General features: G+C 36.4%; 4 protein-coding genes across 7 annotated transcripts in view; 3 read left to right on the forward strand and 1 right to left on the reverse strand.

Annotated features, from left to right (window-relative positions):
• Positions 1-206: 206 nt before the first annotated feature.
• Positions 207-1,762, reverse strand: LOC107722220 (39S ribosomal protein L43, mitochondrial-like). Its single transcript, XM_016530494.1, has 3 exons — positions 1,509-1,762; positions 886-992; positions 207-776 (listed from the first exon to the last, which is right to left on the reverse strand). The coding sequence occupies exons 1-3, from the start codon at positions 1,637-1,639 to the stop codon at positions 568-570; spliced, it is 447 nt and encodes a 148-aa protein (XP_016385980.1). The 5' UTR covers positions 1,640-1,762; the 3' UTR covers positions 207-567.
• Positions 1,763-1,840: 78 nt separating this feature from the next.
• Positions 1,841-7,140, forward strand: LOC107722219 (twinkle protein, mitochondrial-like). Its single transcript, XM_016530493.1, has 6 exons — positions 1,841-2,066; positions 3,137-4,525; positions 4,771-5,011; positions 5,186-5,293; positions 6,473-6,614; positions 6,753-7,140. The coding sequence occupies exons 2-6, from the start codon at positions 3,163-3,165 to the stop codon at positions 7,089-7,091; spliced, it is 2,193 nt and encodes a 730-aa protein (XP_016385979.1). The 5' UTR covers positions 1,841-2,066; positions 3,137-3,162; the 3' UTR covers positions 7,092-7,140.
• Positions 7,141-9,002: 1,862 nt separating this feature from the next.
• LOC107722199 (galactokinase) lies at positions 9,003-13,903 on the forward strand. The gene is made up of 8 exons (XM_016530452.1): positions 9,003-9,183; positions 10,202-10,391; positions 10,703-10,822; positions 11,850-11,985; positions 12,810-12,991; positions 13,100-13,250; positions 13,438-13,600; positions 13,814-13,903. Exons 1-8 carry the CDS (start codon positions 9,013-9,015, stop codon positions 13,883-13,885), a joined length of 1,185 nt encoding a protein of 394 aa, XP_016385938.1. The 5' UTR covers positions 9,003-9,012; the 3' UTR covers positions 13,886-13,903.
• Positions 13,904-14,945: 1,042 nt separating this feature from the next.
• Positions 14,946-17,461, forward strand: part of LOC107722216 (lethal(2) giant larvae protein homolog 2-like) — a 27,703-nt gene continuing 25,187 nt past the window's right edge. For all 4 annotated transcript variants that reach the window (XM_016530484.1, XM_016530483.1, XM_016530485.1 and 1 more), the window contains exon 1: positions 14,946-15,159. The gene's annotated coding sequence lies outside the window, so the exon portion shown is untranslated. The remainder of the gene's footprint in view (positions 15,160-17,461) is intronic.

Below are 17,461 nucleotides of genomic sequence, written 5' to 3' on the forward strand. Positions count from 1 at the left end.
AAAAAGTAAAAAAAATGTTTTATTTAATTTCAGTGAAAAAAAAAATGAAAAAAAAGTGTTTTATTTCAATTAACAATCTTGCACCACAGTAATATTTTCAAGAGTTTTAGTTTAGTATAATAACTGTACTGTACTATAGTAACTATTAGAATCCCTTGACTTATTACTGGCGAAGTTCAAATTTATTCTGTCAAGAGTAGCTTTCTGAGATATTAGGAGTTATTAGTGCAGGGGTGTTTTGGTAATAACATCAAAACAAGTGAGTGATATAAGCATATAGTCATATTTTCAGTTCAAAACTTTATTTCCCAAAGGAAACGTTAAATTTCTCAGTGGATGGGTGAAAAGCAATTAATCTTATTTAAGCACAATTTCATTGGTATATAAACTTTATCAAGCCACCAATAATCTGTCATAATCAAACCGAAAAGTATCATTTTAAAAGTCTAATAACAGGTAACTGCTGAAAACATGTTGAATTTGTGTTGATTGTGTGCTGTGGCAGAAGTTCAGAGCTCCTCCAATAGGTCAGAACATCAGTCAGAGAATAAATACTACGCAAAGTCCTTATTTTGCCTGTGGGCCGACTGGATCGATGCTGGGGGGTCGATTTGTGAAGGGGTGCCACTGGCCCTGGATACTAGGACTGTCTGTGTGGAAGGGTTTACGAATGCGGATGATGTCCAGTCCTGACTGGTTGGACAGCTTGGTTATAAGTTCTACAATTTCCTGTGATGTTTTATTGGTGACCGTCTCCTCCTTCACATTACCATTCACTGCATAGATCAAATAACGACAGTAAGTGCACAGGTATTTTATACATTTTATAACTTCAAATTGTAAACATTTAGTAAATACTGCAGGAAACGACAAGGTCAGACTTACAATATTCAGCTACTATTTTTGGAATTCTGCACGACTGAGGGGAGATGTAAACCACAGTTCCTGGGTTATTCTTGGCAAAGTCGACCACACCTTCTTCAATGAAATCCCTGGAGGAATATATATCATTAGAATTATGTGCTTTACAACGAAACACAAATAATGAATAATGTCAAATGATCTCACTGAAACATGGTACTCAAATTACCCCACGCTATTTGTAACATAAACTGTATTAAGTATCATCCTAAACTCCAGCAAAACAAAAGGGTTTTACATTTTTTCTTTAAAAAAAGTTTTAAAAATAATAGAAATAAAATTCCCATATTTTAGTCATATTTTCTATCATAACCCAGACAATTTATGTTTACAATTTAAATATTGCTTATTATATAATCTACTGTTACATTACATTATATTATATCGGGCATACTAACAAAATACAACTAATAATTAAAGCTGCAAGCAGCGATGAAAGGGCCCTCGCACCCGGGCTCACCGCCACCCGGTGGCTTTTGGAAAAGAGCAAAGAGTGGCTGGGTCGCCATACAAAGTAAATGTTCTATGGGTTTTTAAAGTAACGTGTTTTATTATACATGATCGACACAGTTGATGTAAACCCATACCTGACTCCTAAAGAGCCCTGGCCTTTCTTTGAGAAGATCAGAGATATTCGCTTCAGCTGACAAACATATCGACCCACTCCATTGTGAAGAACGCTCTGTAAAAAACGACTCGGTGTTCCTCGAGCAGTCATGGCCACCTCTTCAGAGATCCTACATTCAGTTCAAATCCCTCTTTGATTGCTGTCAGTATTGGTTCGAGTAATATCACGCACTTTGATTGATTTGATGTAGAGGACAGCCGTCAGAACACATGTGTAATGTCATGTACGTTACAAATTGTCGTCCGGGTGGAAATAAAAGCTGCGCATAAGGAGTGGTTGCAATAGAGTTTTGTAACAATCAGAAAGTTACCAACAAATTCATTACAGGAAATTTGAACATAATGCAGCTTAATTATTTATAAAGATATGCTTATTGCGATTTGAGGCTACGCAGTCTAATTATCTTTGTCTTGACAAGAGTTTCGTGTTTCACACGGAAGTATTTTGGAGTGCGGACCTCATGTTCAGTAGGACTTGCAGACACATGATAACAGTTTGGCGCGCTTCTTACAGAATAGTAAGTGTACAATATGTAATTTCAAATGTTTACGGTATGTTTGTTTCTTATACCACAATATGTTTGTTATTGCCACAGTTTCTCTTCAGTAGTTTCATTAATTTTATAGATACACGTACATTTATGGTTGAGTAATAATGTTAAGGGTCATGCATAGACAATATACAGTTATTTTTCTGGTGACGCTTTATAATAACTTTCATTAATGAATCCGTAGCAAGCATTATACTACATCAGTAGTTCATGTACATTCTTATATGAAAATATATAAATGACATTTGCAACTATTTGATCTACTAATGACCTGTTATATATTATATAATCTATTAATGATTGATGATGCTATTAATGATAGGTAAGTAATTTCTGTTATGCAGTAGCCTACATTTTCATGTCCCCATCATAAATATATGAATATATTGTAATTTACATTTTTAAATATTGAAATCATATTTTTTAAACATAATATCACAGAAAATGTAACAGGTAAATAATTTCATTACTTTGGTTTTGAGTAGATGTTGCCATTTTTGCCAAATACAATGATGATTCAGAGATGTACAAATAAATGTTCTTCAGAAGCCAGATTTATTATATTCAAAACATTTTAACATGCTTTTTCTAAAAAATGATTATTTATAATCAAGAAGCAACTAAAGTTGCATCTGTCCAAGTGTTCATCCTGAAATATTACTAACAATATAAAAGCTATGCTTATTTTTGCAGTAAAGATCATGACATGGGTACCACGACCTGAAGGGGAACATTTTTAGAATGATACTTTTACTTGATATTAAAAAGTATAAACTATCAATCAGACAACAGAAGGCGTGTAACAACAGGTTTTCTGCAAAGTTTTGATCATGTTGATAGTTTCGAGGCCTTAGAAATTTGAAACAAATATGATACGGTAGGTTTTATGGGCTTAACTTACAACTCAAGTATATTGACTTTTAAAAGTTCAAAAGATAAATCATAACACAAATGACCCATGTTTATGACAAGTTCAGTTTCAGTCACATTTTTAAACTGCATATTGTTATTGTGCAAATTTTCTGTGATCATTGCAGGTCTGATGTCCTGAATTAACAGTTAAATGTGGAGGAGCAGGTTTCTCAGGGGGGCAGGCTGTCTCTTGCAGGGAAAGGGCTGTATTCCTTGTAAACCCTCTAATCTTCCACCCTGGAGATATCTATCATTTTACCAGCCCTGCCTCCATCCAGTCCTACAGCTTTCTTTTAGGGCACCAACTTGGTATTGTTTTGAAAACCATTTTAGACCTGCTGTTGCATTATATTTCTTCAGAACATTAAGAAAAGATGCAAAGTCAATCATTGATTTCCCTGCCCAGCACCTCACAGTGACTGATATCAAGCAGTATCTTCGTTCCAAAGATATCCATTTCCATGATGGCTACAGCTGCTTACATGCACCTAGTATTTTTATGCAACCAGCACCTGAAGGGTCTGGAAAAGAGAATTACTCACTGTTCATCGATAAAACCACGGGACAGTTTCTGTGTAAGGAGACTTTAGTGGAGGGGAGCTGGGAGGACCTCCAGGATTGCATTGAGGTGATGTTGAATGAAAGTCAGACCTCCATCAGCCCTAACGTGCTGCTGGGGTTTCCTGAGAGCATGGAGGAGCAAGAAGAAAGAGAGATGGAGATGAAGGAGGTGCAAAGAATATGGAGCAGCTCTATGCCATTTTCCGACCTCCTGGATGAGGAAGTGCAACTCATTAAAACCATGTTTCAGATTGGTAAACTCACCAACGCCACACTGAAGAAATTTGGTGTCCGGTTCTTCAAGCCCACCAAGTGTTTGGTGTTCCCCTGGTTTAGTGGACGTGACTCGTGTCTCCGGGGCGTTAAATTGCTTTCTGCTGCCATGAAAGCTGACGGACGCGTGGTCTACATCGAAGCGACGGTTCCAAAAATCTCCAGCTACCACAACCTCTTCGGCCTGCCTTTGATAGGACGGAAGGACAGTGAGGTTGTGCTCACGGGACGTGAGGTAGACAGCATGGCGGTGAATCAGGCTACCGGTCTTCCATCTTTGGCCTTGCCACGGGGTGTAAGCTGTCTGCCTCCGATCCTCCTGCCTTATCTGGAGCAATTCAAGAAAGTCACACTGTGGCTGGGGGGAGATATGCGCTCCTGGGAAGCCTCAAAAATATTCTCCAGGAAACTTGGACTGAAACGCTGTTCTCTTATCCGGCCAGGGGACATTCAGCCGTGCCCCAGTGAGGCACTGGCTCAGGGCAGGAACTTGGCACGAATTGTCAAGGCTTCAATCCCTGCTGCCCACAAGTCCATTGTGTCCTTCAAGCAGCTCAGGGAGGATGTGTATGGGGAACTGGTTAATGTGGAGCAGGTGGCTGGGATACAATGGTCTCGATTCCCTGAGCTTAATCGTATACTTAAAGGTCATCGCAAAGGGGAACTGACAGTTTTTACAGGTACAGCCGACATAGCCATATATATATATATATATAAATCTTAAATAATAAAAGTAATTGAATAGTATTTGTATCATGTAACAGTACGTAGTATTATGTGAAATATAATAATAATTGATATAATAATAATATTATTGTACAATGTGTAAAATATAGTATGTGCATAAATATGAAACAAACAATAAATAATATAATGTAATATAATATATTTATATTTCTTCTTGTGTGTGTATTTGTATATGCAGGTCCAACAGGCAGTGGAAAGACCACCTTCATCAGCGAGTGTGCCCTAGATCTGTGCATGCAGGGTGTCAACACATTATGGGGCAGCTTTGAAATCAACAATGTGCGTCTGGCCAAAATTATGCTGACCCAGTTTGCCAAGCAAAGGCTGGAGGAGAAGCTGGATCAATATGATGTGTGGGCTGACAAGTTTGAGGACCTACCACTCTACTTTATGACCTTCCATGGACAACAGAACATCAAGTAAATTATTGCCATTCCTTTTATAAAAGCTAATACATTGTTTTATTGTAAATAGATATATTGTATTGCCAGTCCTATGGCTCTGTGATTTTTTTTATGTGAATTTTAATTATGTAAGGCTTTAAAAAAAAAATAATAATGATCAAATGACTTTTATATTTGCACCCTGCACAGGACTGTTTTGGATACCATGCAGCATGCCGTTTACCTGTATGACATCAGTCATGTGATCATTGATAACCTGCAGTTTATGATGGGCCAGGAGAACCTGTCTGTGGACAAGTAAGGCAACAATTTGAATATGCTTTTTATTTAACAGAGTTTCTATGGTCCTGAAAAACCTGGAAGTATTGGGGAATTTCAAAACCGTGATTTCCAGGCTTGGAAAAGTATAAAATTATAAAATCTTGAATGGTCATGGAAATTCTGTAGTCAATAATAATTTTTCTAGTAATGCTCAGTTATTATTCTTTGTGAGTCAGATTTCTATAAAAGGATTTCTTAAAGTGCCCCTATTATGCCCTATTTAAGGTTCCTAATATTGTTTTGGGAGTCTCCTACAATAGGTTTACATGCATGCAAGGTCAAAAAACGTTTTCTCAAAACGTATTTAATATCACCTCATTTTCCAGCGATTCTTAAACAATTTGTTTGAAGCAGTTCTAAGATTCAGTCTCTCTAAACTCCTCCTTTCCGTAAACCTACTCTGCTCTGATTGGTCAGATGGCCCAGTCTGTTGTGATTGTTCTACTGCTCACAGCGCATGTCAGAAACGATACACCCATTGTCATAGTTCTGTATTTTGAACGCTTGCTAGAAAATATAAAGATCTATTGTTTATCATACTTACAGGTTGTGATTCAGTGGAGCCAGCTGGTCCAAATAAACTGGGTACTGAACCATCTTTCAAGAGCAAACGATTTGTGAATCCCACGTTAAACTTTGCGAGATTAGAGAAGCAGTCATCAATGAAATAAATGACAGGAACACACACTCAAAAAAAAGATTGGGGTTGTACTGCTGTGAATTTTAACCACTGATTCTTTGCAACCTCATTTTTGGAAGTGAAATTAACAAATTTACTTTCACAGCATAGGACACAGGGTCTTCTCCACATGATGTTAACCACACTAACAAGCTACAGTGTTTGAGGGCGTTTGCAAATATGTTACCCCGTGACGTGTAGCCGTCACAGAAGTGGGATTCGAATTACTGACGACTTGTTTAGGCTGTTCAGAGTCGATTCTTTCTTTTGGGAGACAATAACTTTATTTATCGTGCACTTTCAGCTTTACAACTTTGCAGATCGTTTACATTCACATACAACTACATTACACACTGCATGAAAGGCTATATTTGAAATGGTATAATAGGGGCACTTTAAAAAGTAATCTTATCTACAGTGTATATATAGAGAGAAAGAGAGAGAACTGGATAACCAAATGTCTTTTTATTCCTCAGGTTTGCAGTACAAGACCACATCATTGGAGCCTTCAGGAAGTTTGCCACAAACAGCTGCTGTCATGTGACTTTAATTATCCACCCTCGGAAAGAAGAGGATGATAAAGAACTGCAGACAGCATCTATCTTTGGCACAGCCAAGGTTGGTAGATACAGACTGTGCCCACATGTGTATTCCTTGAGATACAAATTTCTACATGTACATGTTTAGTTTCTATCTATAAGAAAATCTAATGTATCTATCTGTAAGAAGTCTAATGTATCATTTCCCCCATATCAGGCTAGTCAGGAGGCAGATAACGTGCTCATCCTTCAGGAGAAGAAGTTGGTGACGTGTCCAGGCCGTAGGTCCCTTCAGGTGTCCAAGAACCGCTTTGATGGGGACGTGGGGATCTTTCCTTTAGAATTTAATAAAGCCTCGCTTACCTTCTCTGCGCCTGTGAAGGGAAAACAGAAGCTTCGTAAGGTGAAAGTGGACAAGAATATCAGCACAGAGGAAATAGAGGAGACTGAACTCAAAGAAAAACGTGAGAAAGCTCTCAAGCCTGCCAAGGCAAAGACAGTTAAGGGGTCAGCAGCATTAAAAGATACCACAGATGGAGAAGGAAATAATCAGTAGCTCAGGGAATTCATTATTTGCATGAATTCAAATAAAATGATTAATACATGAAAATGTAATGTTATGGTGTTTGCTGCATTTTTGCTACTGAGTAAATGAATGAATGTTCATGTTAAGTATTTTTAGATTTTTTTGTAGGGAGTTGTATGCAATGTTTTGTATATCCACTTATGTTTTATATGCACTTAAATGCAACAAATATGAACAAGTATTTGATGATTTAAAGAAGGTTTAAATACGGACTTTAAAGCTGCATTTGAAACGATGCCATACATTTCATCGATGCAAATACATTTCATGGATTATGTGCAAAAATTACATGTGATCTGTTTCCGTTTTATTGTCATTACTGTTGGAGAAAAGTGTCAGATAAGCTATTTAAAGGAGGCTGTGAAAACTGTTAATAAAATGTTTTGTAGGATTTGTATCTTCTGCTTACCTATGTTGTGTATATTTTGATTTCTGACAGTTGAATTTATTTTATGTTTTGAAACTATTGAAATAGTCTTTTTTAATATACTTTTGTTGAACGAATGGTAATTTAATACACTTCAACCCTGATCACACACAGCATGGAAATTAAAGGCAGGGTATGTGATTTTTCAAAAACACTTTAGAAAACTGATTCGGGCCGAATCGCAAAACAAACTTGTAGCCAATCAGCAATAAGGGGCGTGTCTACTCGTGATGTGGAGGGGAGAGCTTTCAGTGCATGGGACGGACATTAGCCGAGCCGAGTGACAGATAGATAGAGATGGCGGATAAAAAACAAAAGAGGAAAACTTCTGCGGAACGATAAGGCAAGAAGTAGGACCCGTGTAAATATCGGATCAGCTTTCCAGCGCTGGAGAGAACTTAAGGAGCGGAGGCCTGCGATCGGACGTCGAGGTTGCTTTGTTTCTTCTCAATAGGTGAGTAACATCGTGTCTACAACAGCTAAAGTCTGCTACGCTGGACGCGATCAAACGACCGTTGAAAACCATTTGAAATGTGTGTCAGCACGTCATAAATAGAACCCGGCAGCAGTTTTCTGTCGGGGATTTGTTGCGCCGCGCCGCTCACGTCCGTAGACACGGTGTAACATTGGTTTTGCTTTGTTTCACAGAACTAATCGTTGCCTGGGTTGCGTACGTATGTGTGGGGCGGAGCTATCAAAATAGGGGCAAGACCCTTTTGGGGTAGGGGCGTGTTTGTTTTGGTGATTTCAAATATCAACATTGGCTACCAGAAATCACTTACTCTGCCTTTAATGTACAAGTATAGTATTTTAAGTGTTGTATGTATAGTAAATAAGTAATTTATTAATGAACTTTAGTGACAATACAATTATGTCAAAATATAATATGAAAGTGTAATACAATAAAACAAAAATGTTTTATTTGTAAATGCATGTTTAGAAAATATTAAAATGGAGCTTTCCTAATATACTGATGCTTTAAAATAACGCTCTCAGACAATATACTTTTTCGGACAATGTTTTTTAATAAAATATATAAACTAAAATCTTTTATTTAATTTCTGGTTTGCCGGTTTTTTTTGTTTTTTTGTATGTCTATGAACTTTATTATAATTCGATCTGTAAAAAGTTTTTAATGACGTTTCATTGATGTTTGCTTTTTTGATAGTTACTAGGTTTGAGCAGGATCTTGACACACTGCAGCGTGATGCGAAACGTGTCATATGACTTCTTGCACCAATCAGGAACCTTGTATGTGTAGGAAGTATCCGAGCCTGAATTGCTGGTTTCTGTTCCTTTACATAAACTCCGTGGATTAAAGAAAATGTATTCAACTTTTTTTTCATTCATCGCTATAAATGATTTGCTCGGTAATGTAAGCTGCATGGCCTCAGTTTTTGGAAATCTGATGAACACTTATAATAATTTTTTTTTTTTGTGAAGTAACTGCAAAATTGCGCCACAATGGCCAACATTTGTCCAATTAAAAATATTGCAGATTTAGTTTTTGAAGCTCGTCGTGTGTACCGGGAAACATTTGACGGGGATGATGCAAATGTTGCTGTTTGCGCTCCTGGACGTGTGAATTTAATCGGAGAACACACAGATTATAATGAAGGATTTGTTCTCCCAATGGTAATTACACTTTTTTGACATTATTTAATCCCATTAGTCAGCAAGTGTTGGTTAAGTAAAAAAAAAAGTATAAATATGTTGTAAAATATGTAATATAGTTTTTTGTGTGAGCGAATTAATCTTTTGAATCGAATCTTAGAAATGAATCAGTTGAAACGATTTACAAAACAGGTCTGAGCCACTGATCTATAATAGAGTGGTCAAAAAAAATTCTTCACGAATCGGATGAATTGATGTGTTCAGTTCTCGAGCCAATAACTAATTTTTGAACCGATAATCGACGAGCATAAGGAATGTTGCTCAAACTTACAGGAACTAATTTTACGACTTATTCGACAAATATTCCACAAATTTGAAAAAGCTGGTTTTAACAAATAGTATTTTATCGAAACATGAACATGATACTTTTTCAGTCAAGAGACTGAATTAATAAGTAAATTATTTTTAGTATTCTATAGTGTAAAGGAAAATTATAATTATGTCATAAATGATTTTATGAACCATGAATGCAACAAACTGAACCAAAAAAAATAAAAAATGTACTTGGGGGGCCAAATGTGTCACATATGCTTTATAATAGGGTTTGGAACTTCTGATGGAGTTGTTACGTCATGGCATAATATAAGCTTCATTATTATTATTATTTTGATTCAATAATTTGAATCAAACTGTTTGAAAGAACCGATTCCTGTAAATGAATCAGCCTTACCAGCACTAATGCAAAGTGACCCAGTGTTACTTCAATTTTATGACATGTTGTTTCTTTGTCCATATGCAAAATACTATATCCTGCAGAGCTGATATCTGAACAGTGGAAATGATTGATTGTCCTTTCACATCCTTGATTATATTTTCTATTGTAGATAGTAGATTGCAGACGTTGCCAATTTACACACTTCCATCTCTCCTTATAAATGGGAATTAATAATAGGAACAAGCAGATTTTCTTCTCAAATCAAAACACTCTTCAATTATGCACTGACAATCTGTGTTATAATGTTTGTTTGAATGATTGCAGGCCTTGCCAATGGTGACCGTTATAGTGGGCAGCAAAACTTCTGACCAGAAGTGCTGTGTTGTAACTCAGACTGAAGCTGCTGATGAGCCCAGGGTGGTGCACTTTCATCTCCCAAATGAACTGGCCCCACTTTTAAGAGGGCAGCCAAACTGGGCCAATTATGTAAAGGGAGTTGTACAGCACTACAGAGGTAATCTTTTGCTATCATTTTTGCCTATCTGGCAAAAAAGGGAAGTAATGAGGAAGTGTACACTTAGTCTGCCTCCAGCACGAAATGTGACCCTAGGGACCCATGCTGAGAACTTGTCTTTGGACTAACTTTTTAATGCAGTGTTTCCAATAGCCTTACTTGCAACACGTACAGAATAGCTGCTGAGCACATGTTCACTGTCTTCTAACTCTAAAAGTAAATATAGATTGAATATATACTTTGAATGGAGTACATATTAATCTCATGCATGTATTAGCTTTCACAAATGGACATACCTTCTGTTTCCACAGCACAGCCCATCCCTGGCTTCAGAGCTGTAATAGCTAGTAGTGTACCACTAGGAGGTGGACTCTCCAGCTCAGCTTCACTTGAAGTGGCTGTGTACACCTTCCTGCAGCAGTTGTGTCCAGGTAGGAGCTCCTTCTGTCTGTCACACTCATTTTAAATGGTCTTGGTCTTTTTTTTTTTTATATATCCCTATCCACCTTATTTTTAACATAGAGCGACACAGCCATTTGTAACTCGAATGTGCAAGGCTTCTGGTGTCATTGACTTACAGCTATTTTTAGCTGTCCAAAAACCTGTTATGCTGCTTGACATTGCAAACGGATATTTCTTATAATAATAATTTAATGTATTGTCATAATAATAAACAAAGTGGTTTGTAGTGCAAATAGCTATACTGCACTTTGTTATTCTTCTAGTTATTTACCTATAGCGGTTAATGAATCTGTAGTCTCACACATTCACAGAAAATAGCTTACTTTAAAAATAAAAGTACAAAAGTAAAAGTACTTATGGAACAGCAATAAAGAGTTCTTTAAATGCATAAACAATTACTCTATTGCTTACTTATTTAGTAATCTGTAAACAGTGTGTATACTTTTGCAATTTGTTTATATATTTTATTTTATTTTTTTGTTATTGTTTTTAATTTTTAATTTTATTCAATTACACTACCGTTCAAACATTTGGGGTCAGTAAGATTTTTTTTTAGAGGAAATTAATACTTTTATTGAGCAAGAATGCACTGAATCGATGAAAAATGACAGTAAAGGCATTTATAATGTTACAAAAGATGTAAATAAATACAAGGTCAAATATTTTTTTTAAATTCTCTATTAATCAAAGAATCCTTTAAAAAAATGTATCACAGTTTCCACCAAAATATTAGCAGCAAAACAACACATTTTTCAACACTGTTAATAATAATAAATATTTCTTGAGCACCAAATCAGGATATTTAGAATGATTTCTGAAGAATCATGTGACACTGAAGACTGTTATAATGGCTGCTGAAAATTACATTTTAAAATATATTAACAGTTATTTAAAATTGTAATTTCGTGTATAAAGATGTGTATAGTAGTTAATAGTTTCCTGGACTTCAAAAGAAATCCAAGATCTAACCTTCTAATGTTTTCTGGCCCTCCACAGATGATGGGGATCAGGTAGCGAAGGCAGTGGCCTGTCAGCAGGCTGAACACACGCATGCTGCTGTGCCCTGTGGCATCATGGACCAGTTTGTGTCTGTTTTGGGTAAAGAGGGCCACGCTTTGCTCATTGACTGCAGGTAAGTAGATTTGCCAATTCAAATTCTTCTGTCACATTAGAATTAATCGGTTATATTTAGTTACTAATTTGTATATGCAAAAATAATATCAAAAAATGTATTAAAGGGTGTACTCCACCCCAAAATGAAAATTTTGTCATTAATCACTTACCCCCATGTCGTTCCAAACCCGTAAAAGCTTCGTTCGTCTTCGGAACACAATTTAAGATATTTTGTCCATCTGCCATCAGTGGTTCAACCGTAACGTTATGAAGCGACGAGAATACTTTTTGTACGCAAAGAAAACAAAAATAACGCAGCGTAAAAAATAAGCAGCGTACACTCTTCTGTGTCAGCCGCGCTGCACGGATGCACTGTTTTCGTTCAAATCAAAGCGTAAATACACGTAGAAAACGTATCCTTGTGGCGCGGCTGACACAGAATAGCGTACGCTGCTTGCGTTCAGTGGTTATTCTCCAAAATGGTGCTACGGTGATGCGGAGAGACACAGAGGAGACGAATTGTTGAATAAAGTCGTTATTTTTGTTTTCTTCGCGAACAAAAATGATTCTCGTCGCTTCATAACGTTACGGTTAAACCACTGATGACAGATGGACTATTCTGACGATGTCTTTCATACTTTTCTGGACCTTGACCGTGTAATTTACTTGGCAGTCAATCGGACAGTCACAAGCCTCCCGTTTTCATCCAAAATATCTTAAATTGTGTTCCGAAGACGAACAAAGCTTTTACGGGTTTGGAACGACATGAGGGTAAGTGATTAATGACCATTTTCATTTTGGGTTGGAGTATCCCTTTAATAAAATTTTATGTAATCTTTCTAGATCTTTGGAGGCCACTGCTGTCCCTTTGGCTGACCCTGGACTTGTAATCCTGATCACGAATTCCAACGTTAGACATTCGCTCACAGGAAGCGAGTATCCCACCAGACGAAAACAATGTGAGGAGGCAGCAGCCATTTTGGGCAAGAAAAGTCTAAGAGAGGCTACTTTGCAAGATTTGGAGGGTAAGAAGAAAAGAGAGATTTTAAGCAGATACCATAATATAAGTCTTTAATCGAGGTCATTTCATTATAAAATACACATATTTTGTAAAAATCTAAATTTATTCATAGCTGCTAAGGATCGATTGGATGGTGTGACATACCGTCGGGCACGCCATGTGATCGAGGAGATTGAACGCACAGCGCAAGCTGCTGAGGCACTGAAGAGAGGGGATTACAAAGAGTTTGGGAGGCTGATGGTGGAGAGCCACAATTCTCTTAGGTAAACATCTATAATCGAAGCAAGATTATCATGTTGGAAGACTTACAGAGGTCAACTCTGTACAAGTGCTTTTCAGTGTCTGAAATGTTGTTTGCTTAACCCATTTATTGAATAGGTGGGGTTAACTGTCAGTTAAATGGCTTTTAATTATGCATTCTTTGCCTGGGGTTAATATTGTTTGTCTTAGGGATAATTACGAGGTCAGCTGTCCAGAATTGGATGAGCTGGTGGCGGCAGCACTGGAGGTGGATGGAGTGTTCGGGAGTCGGATGACAGGGGGAGGGTTCGGTGGATGCACAGTTACTTTGCTTCAGGCTCATGCCACGGAGAGAGCAGTCAAACACATTCAGGTTTTTACAAGTTTAACATCCTCTGTGCATCTGTGTATGACAATTCGTCCAAAAGATGTGTCTGAACTGAGCATTCTGGATGTTTTCGAAATATGATTATTTCTTCAGAATTTGTAACTCAGTACCTGCACTTGTATTTTCCATGATATTGTCTATGAATTAAGTTAACTGGAATTCAGGCCATGATATTAATACTTTTCTGTTTCCTTACAGAAAAAATATAATGGATCTCCAACTTTCTTCATAACTACTCCATCAGAAGGAGCGCATGCTCTCAGTCTATGATTTTTTAAATCAGTGCTAAACCAGTGATTTTTTTTTCAAATTACTTGAAATTTACTGTGATCTACATTTTTATAATTAATCCAAAAAAAAATAAAATAAAATAAATATATATATATATATATATGGTCTACATTTTTATAACTAATCAGTGTACACTAATCAGAATATATATATATATATATATATATATAATGTATGTATGTATGTATGTATATGTGCATTCTGTACAATCTTGCATTGAGAAGCCCAATTCCCACAATGATTAGCATTTTCAATAAAAAGGGTTTGTGTAACAAAGGACTTGTTTGCTTTTATTGACTTAATAATAATGTTTACATGCAATAAGCATAAGTATAGCGTATGCATAGCAAGTACATAATGTAATATGATTGCATCATATAATAATTGCTGTTAATAGTGTTCATCGTCTGTTTGATTACGTCTTTAATTGATTTTTCCGTACATTTCTGCCATATGTACATAAACTGACAGTCACCACTGATAAGATACCACTAAATATTGTAGAAACTTAATTTGCTTTAAAGTTGCTTTGCAATGATTTGTATCGTGAAAAGCGCTGTACAAATAAACTTGAACTGAATTGAATTGAATGTGAAGATGAAGAGTGTTTTGTTTTGTTTATATACAATGTACAGTAAGCATAAGTATAGCATTCGTTTAGCAATAACGTGTGTGTACTTAATATAAATAAAGATATTTCCAAAATAAAAATAATGAAAGCTAAAAATGTTTTGCATTGTGAAGATGAAGAGCGTTTTATGACATTAATAATTTTAAATAATTTTATTTTAATATTATTTAAACTTTTTTTTGTATTTACCTTTATTCTCAGTGGTGATTGTCATTAGACTCTCGTCAATGTAATACATTATTTTATTTACATTTATTATTTTAATTTGATTTAAATCAGCAGAATTTGAAGACCGCATAATAAGTATGATGTGTACTATAGCTCTATCTATCTAATGAGTTCTAGAGCGTGCACGCCCCCTGTTGGCCGCACGCGGAACTGTCCCGGAAGGCGTTTGTTCAGGGAGGAGCCAGAGCGCAAATCAGCAGTAAGCGCAGCAGGAAACACTTCACTGATAATCTTCAACCACTGTGTCCATACACAGACCTCGAAGGCGAGGTAAACGCAATTCGAGCTTGCGCTTCTTCACCGTCTGCTGTGGTTTCCCTCTTCACCTCAGGATAATTGCGCAAACCCGCTTGAATCGTGGACAGTGCCGGGACATTGGGCCGCGGTGAATCAGGTGAGTCCTGCTCGGGCCCGTCGACTGCTGCCCGGCCACAGGTGTTTCCACTCACCGACTCTATGGATGTGTCTCAAAACGTACTGAGATGTTTAGATAGCGAGCAAACGAATATTCATATAATACCTACAAATGCTGTCTAGCTAGGAAGCTCACGAGGTGTTGAGGCACAACCAGTGAATTCTAACTTACAGCTCTGTATGAACTTAACATATGTTTTTGTAATGGGGTACAAGCTGTCTGTTTGCAGATGAATCTGTTGTTTAATCTCTTCTTTTGCATTTTGAGTATTGTCCAGCTAACTAATGAATAACATTCAGTCTAAAACGAAGTTAACACTTAGTTCTGACCTTGTTCTCCACTGTTGCCCACACTATAATGAAACTACACCTCTCTGAATGAGAGAATAGAGAATGTGTTGTTAGTTCTCTAGTTACTCCGATCAGCAGCTGTAAAGCAGGTATATGTCCCGTACTGTGAACATACTGTCATACATTTACTTCATTTATTTTGATAGTTGCACAAAACAAAAATTATCCCACTGAGTCCAGATGGAGACTCAGATATCAAACTTAATCTACTAGCACTAGATATATCAGCCATTTATATATATATATATATATTGTCAGAGAAGGATGTTTTTGTGAAACACAATGTTAAAAAAAATCCACATTTTAGTCTACCAGGATGTCTTAAAATTGTTGCCAAAAAAAAAAAGTTATGCATACACTACCATTCAAAACTTTGGGGTCAGTATGATTTTTTTAATACAAAATGTAATACATTTATTGAGCAAGGACGCATTAAGGAGCAATTATGCATCCATTACAGTAATAAATTACTTCTATTATAATAGAAAATAGTCATTTTAAATTGAAATCTTGAGAATTGAGAATATTTCACAATATTACAGTTTTACTGTGTTTTTGATCAAATAAATGCAGCCTTGATGAGCACAAGAGGCTTAATTCAAAAACAAAAAATTAACCGACCCTGAATTTTTGAACATTAGTGTATGAATTGCCTTGTTTGACACCTGTTTGCTTCAAAGTTAATGCAGCTAGGCTGCCCTATTTAGGCCACAGTTTTAATAAGAATGTTAATGTTCTTGCTCATTCGCATGTCTGTTGTTTCATATTTTATTTCTCTGAGGTCCAGGGAAATTGAACTTGTTGCCATCAGTTAATGAAGAGCTGCAGATAGATGATGACTGTTTACAGAAGACGTTAGGTGTGGTGGCACTCCGCCTCTGTATTTACCTTTTACCGGAGCAGCAAATGTCAATCAATTGATCAATCAAACGTATCAATTGCAACTAGTTGGTTACCAGTCTGATGTATCACTTTGAGATGTTCGGGTGTAAATGTGGTTTTTATGCTTCACTTCATGGCCCTTCTCAGAGAAGACAGGAAAGGCTTGAGTCTGGGGACTGACATCCTGTGGCGGGACACACCCCATAGCTATAGGCAAGATCTTATTTTTACATTTTCACAGAGAGGAAGAGAAGGTAAACAAAGGCTTCTCACTTCCACAGCAACAAACGGTTAGCCTGGGTGATAGCATGTAGGGAGAGATCAGCTTTACAATGACCAGTAAGAATGAGAGGAAGTTCATCCAACACTTCCTCATCCTGTCCAGCTGTTCTTTTTTTTTTAAGCACTATGAACTTTTGTCTGCTGGATGTCTGACTGGGATGAACAGTTTTGTTCAAACAAAAATGGCTGTCGTCTATGAGCTTACCGCAAGGTCATAGGTTACTCATTATGGACTTTGTTACATTGAGTACCTGCAATATCTTTTATGACAGTCTTGACTTAATCACAATACACAGGCCTGTCGGTCCAGAGCTGTGTACTATGCATTGCACTTAGTCGATGATATAAATTTGTTTTTATGCTTTACCTTTTTTTGTTTCATGTCATGCGTTGGTTTTTAATATTGCATCATTTTAGTACAGGTATTCTGCTGCATAAATTCCAGCTATAATTGCAAATAAATAAAATAAAGTGTTCAATATTGTTGATAATATATATATTTTTAAAATGTGTTTTGTAAATAACTGTTAACAGTTATTATAACAATTTAATTAAAGCAGAAATATTTTTTGACACACTTCAGTTGAAAAGATTTTTTTATTTTTTATAATGTAACTTTTATTAAGCCATTGGACGTTACATTTGATCAGAAGTGACCGTAAAGACATTCATAATGTTACTAAATATTTTTTCTTTTTCAAATAAATGTTGTTCTTTTGAACTTTTTTTTTTTTTTTTTTCAAAAAAAAAAAGTTTCCAGGTTTCCC

The sequence above is a fragment of the Sinocyclocheilus rhinocerous genome, unplaced genomic scaffold, assembly GCF_001515625.1.
Source record: "Sinocyclocheilus rhinocerous isolate Xijiao unplaced genomic scaffold, SAMN03320098_v1.1 scaffold334, whole genome shotgun sequence".
NCBI classification, from domain to species: Eukaryota; Metazoa; Chordata; class Actinopteri; order Cypriniformes; family Cyprinidae; genus Sinocyclocheilus; species Sinocyclocheilus rhinocerous.

Excerpts from the sequence above, each read along its gene's own strand:
- LOC107722220 (XM_016530494.1), bottom strand. The coding sequence starts at position 1,639 with ATGACTGCTCGAGGAACACCGAGTCGTTTTTTACAGAGCGTTCTTCAC. Across the intron at positions 993-1,508 it reads CAGGGCTCTTTAGGAGTCAG|GGATTTCATTGAAGAAGGTG; the intron begins GTATGGGTTTAC and ends ATATTCCTCCAG. Across the intron at positions 777-885 it reads AAAAATAGTAGCTGAATATT|TGAATGGTAATGTGAAGGAG; the intron begins GTAAGTCTGACC and ends TGATCTATGCAG.
- LOC107722219 (XM_016530493.1), top strand. The coding sequence starts at position 3,163 with ATGTGGAGGAGCAGGTTTCTCAGGGGGGCAGGCTGTCTCTTGCAGGGA. Across the intron at positions 4,526-4,770 it reads GGAACTGACAGTTTTTACAG|GTCCAACAGGCAGTGGAAAG; the intron begins GTACAGCCGACA and ends TTGTATATGCAG. Across the intron at positions 6,615-6,752 it reads CTATCTTTGGCACAGCCAAG|GCTAGTCAGGAGGCAGATAA; the intron begins GTTGGTAGATAC and ends CCCCCATATCAG.
- LOC107722199 (XM_016530452.1), top strand. The coding sequence starts at position 9,013 with ATGGCCAACATTTGTCCAATTAAAAATATTGCAGATTTAGTTTTTGAA. Across the intron at positions 10,823-11,849 it reads CCTGCAGCAGTTGTGTCCAG|ATGATGGGGATCAGGTAGCG; the intron begins GTAGGAGCTCCT and ends GGCCCTCCACAG. Across the intron at positions 13,251-13,437 it reads GAGAGCCACAATTCTCTTAG|GGATAATTACGAGGTCAGCT; the intron begins GTAAACATCTAT and ends TGTTTGTCTTAG.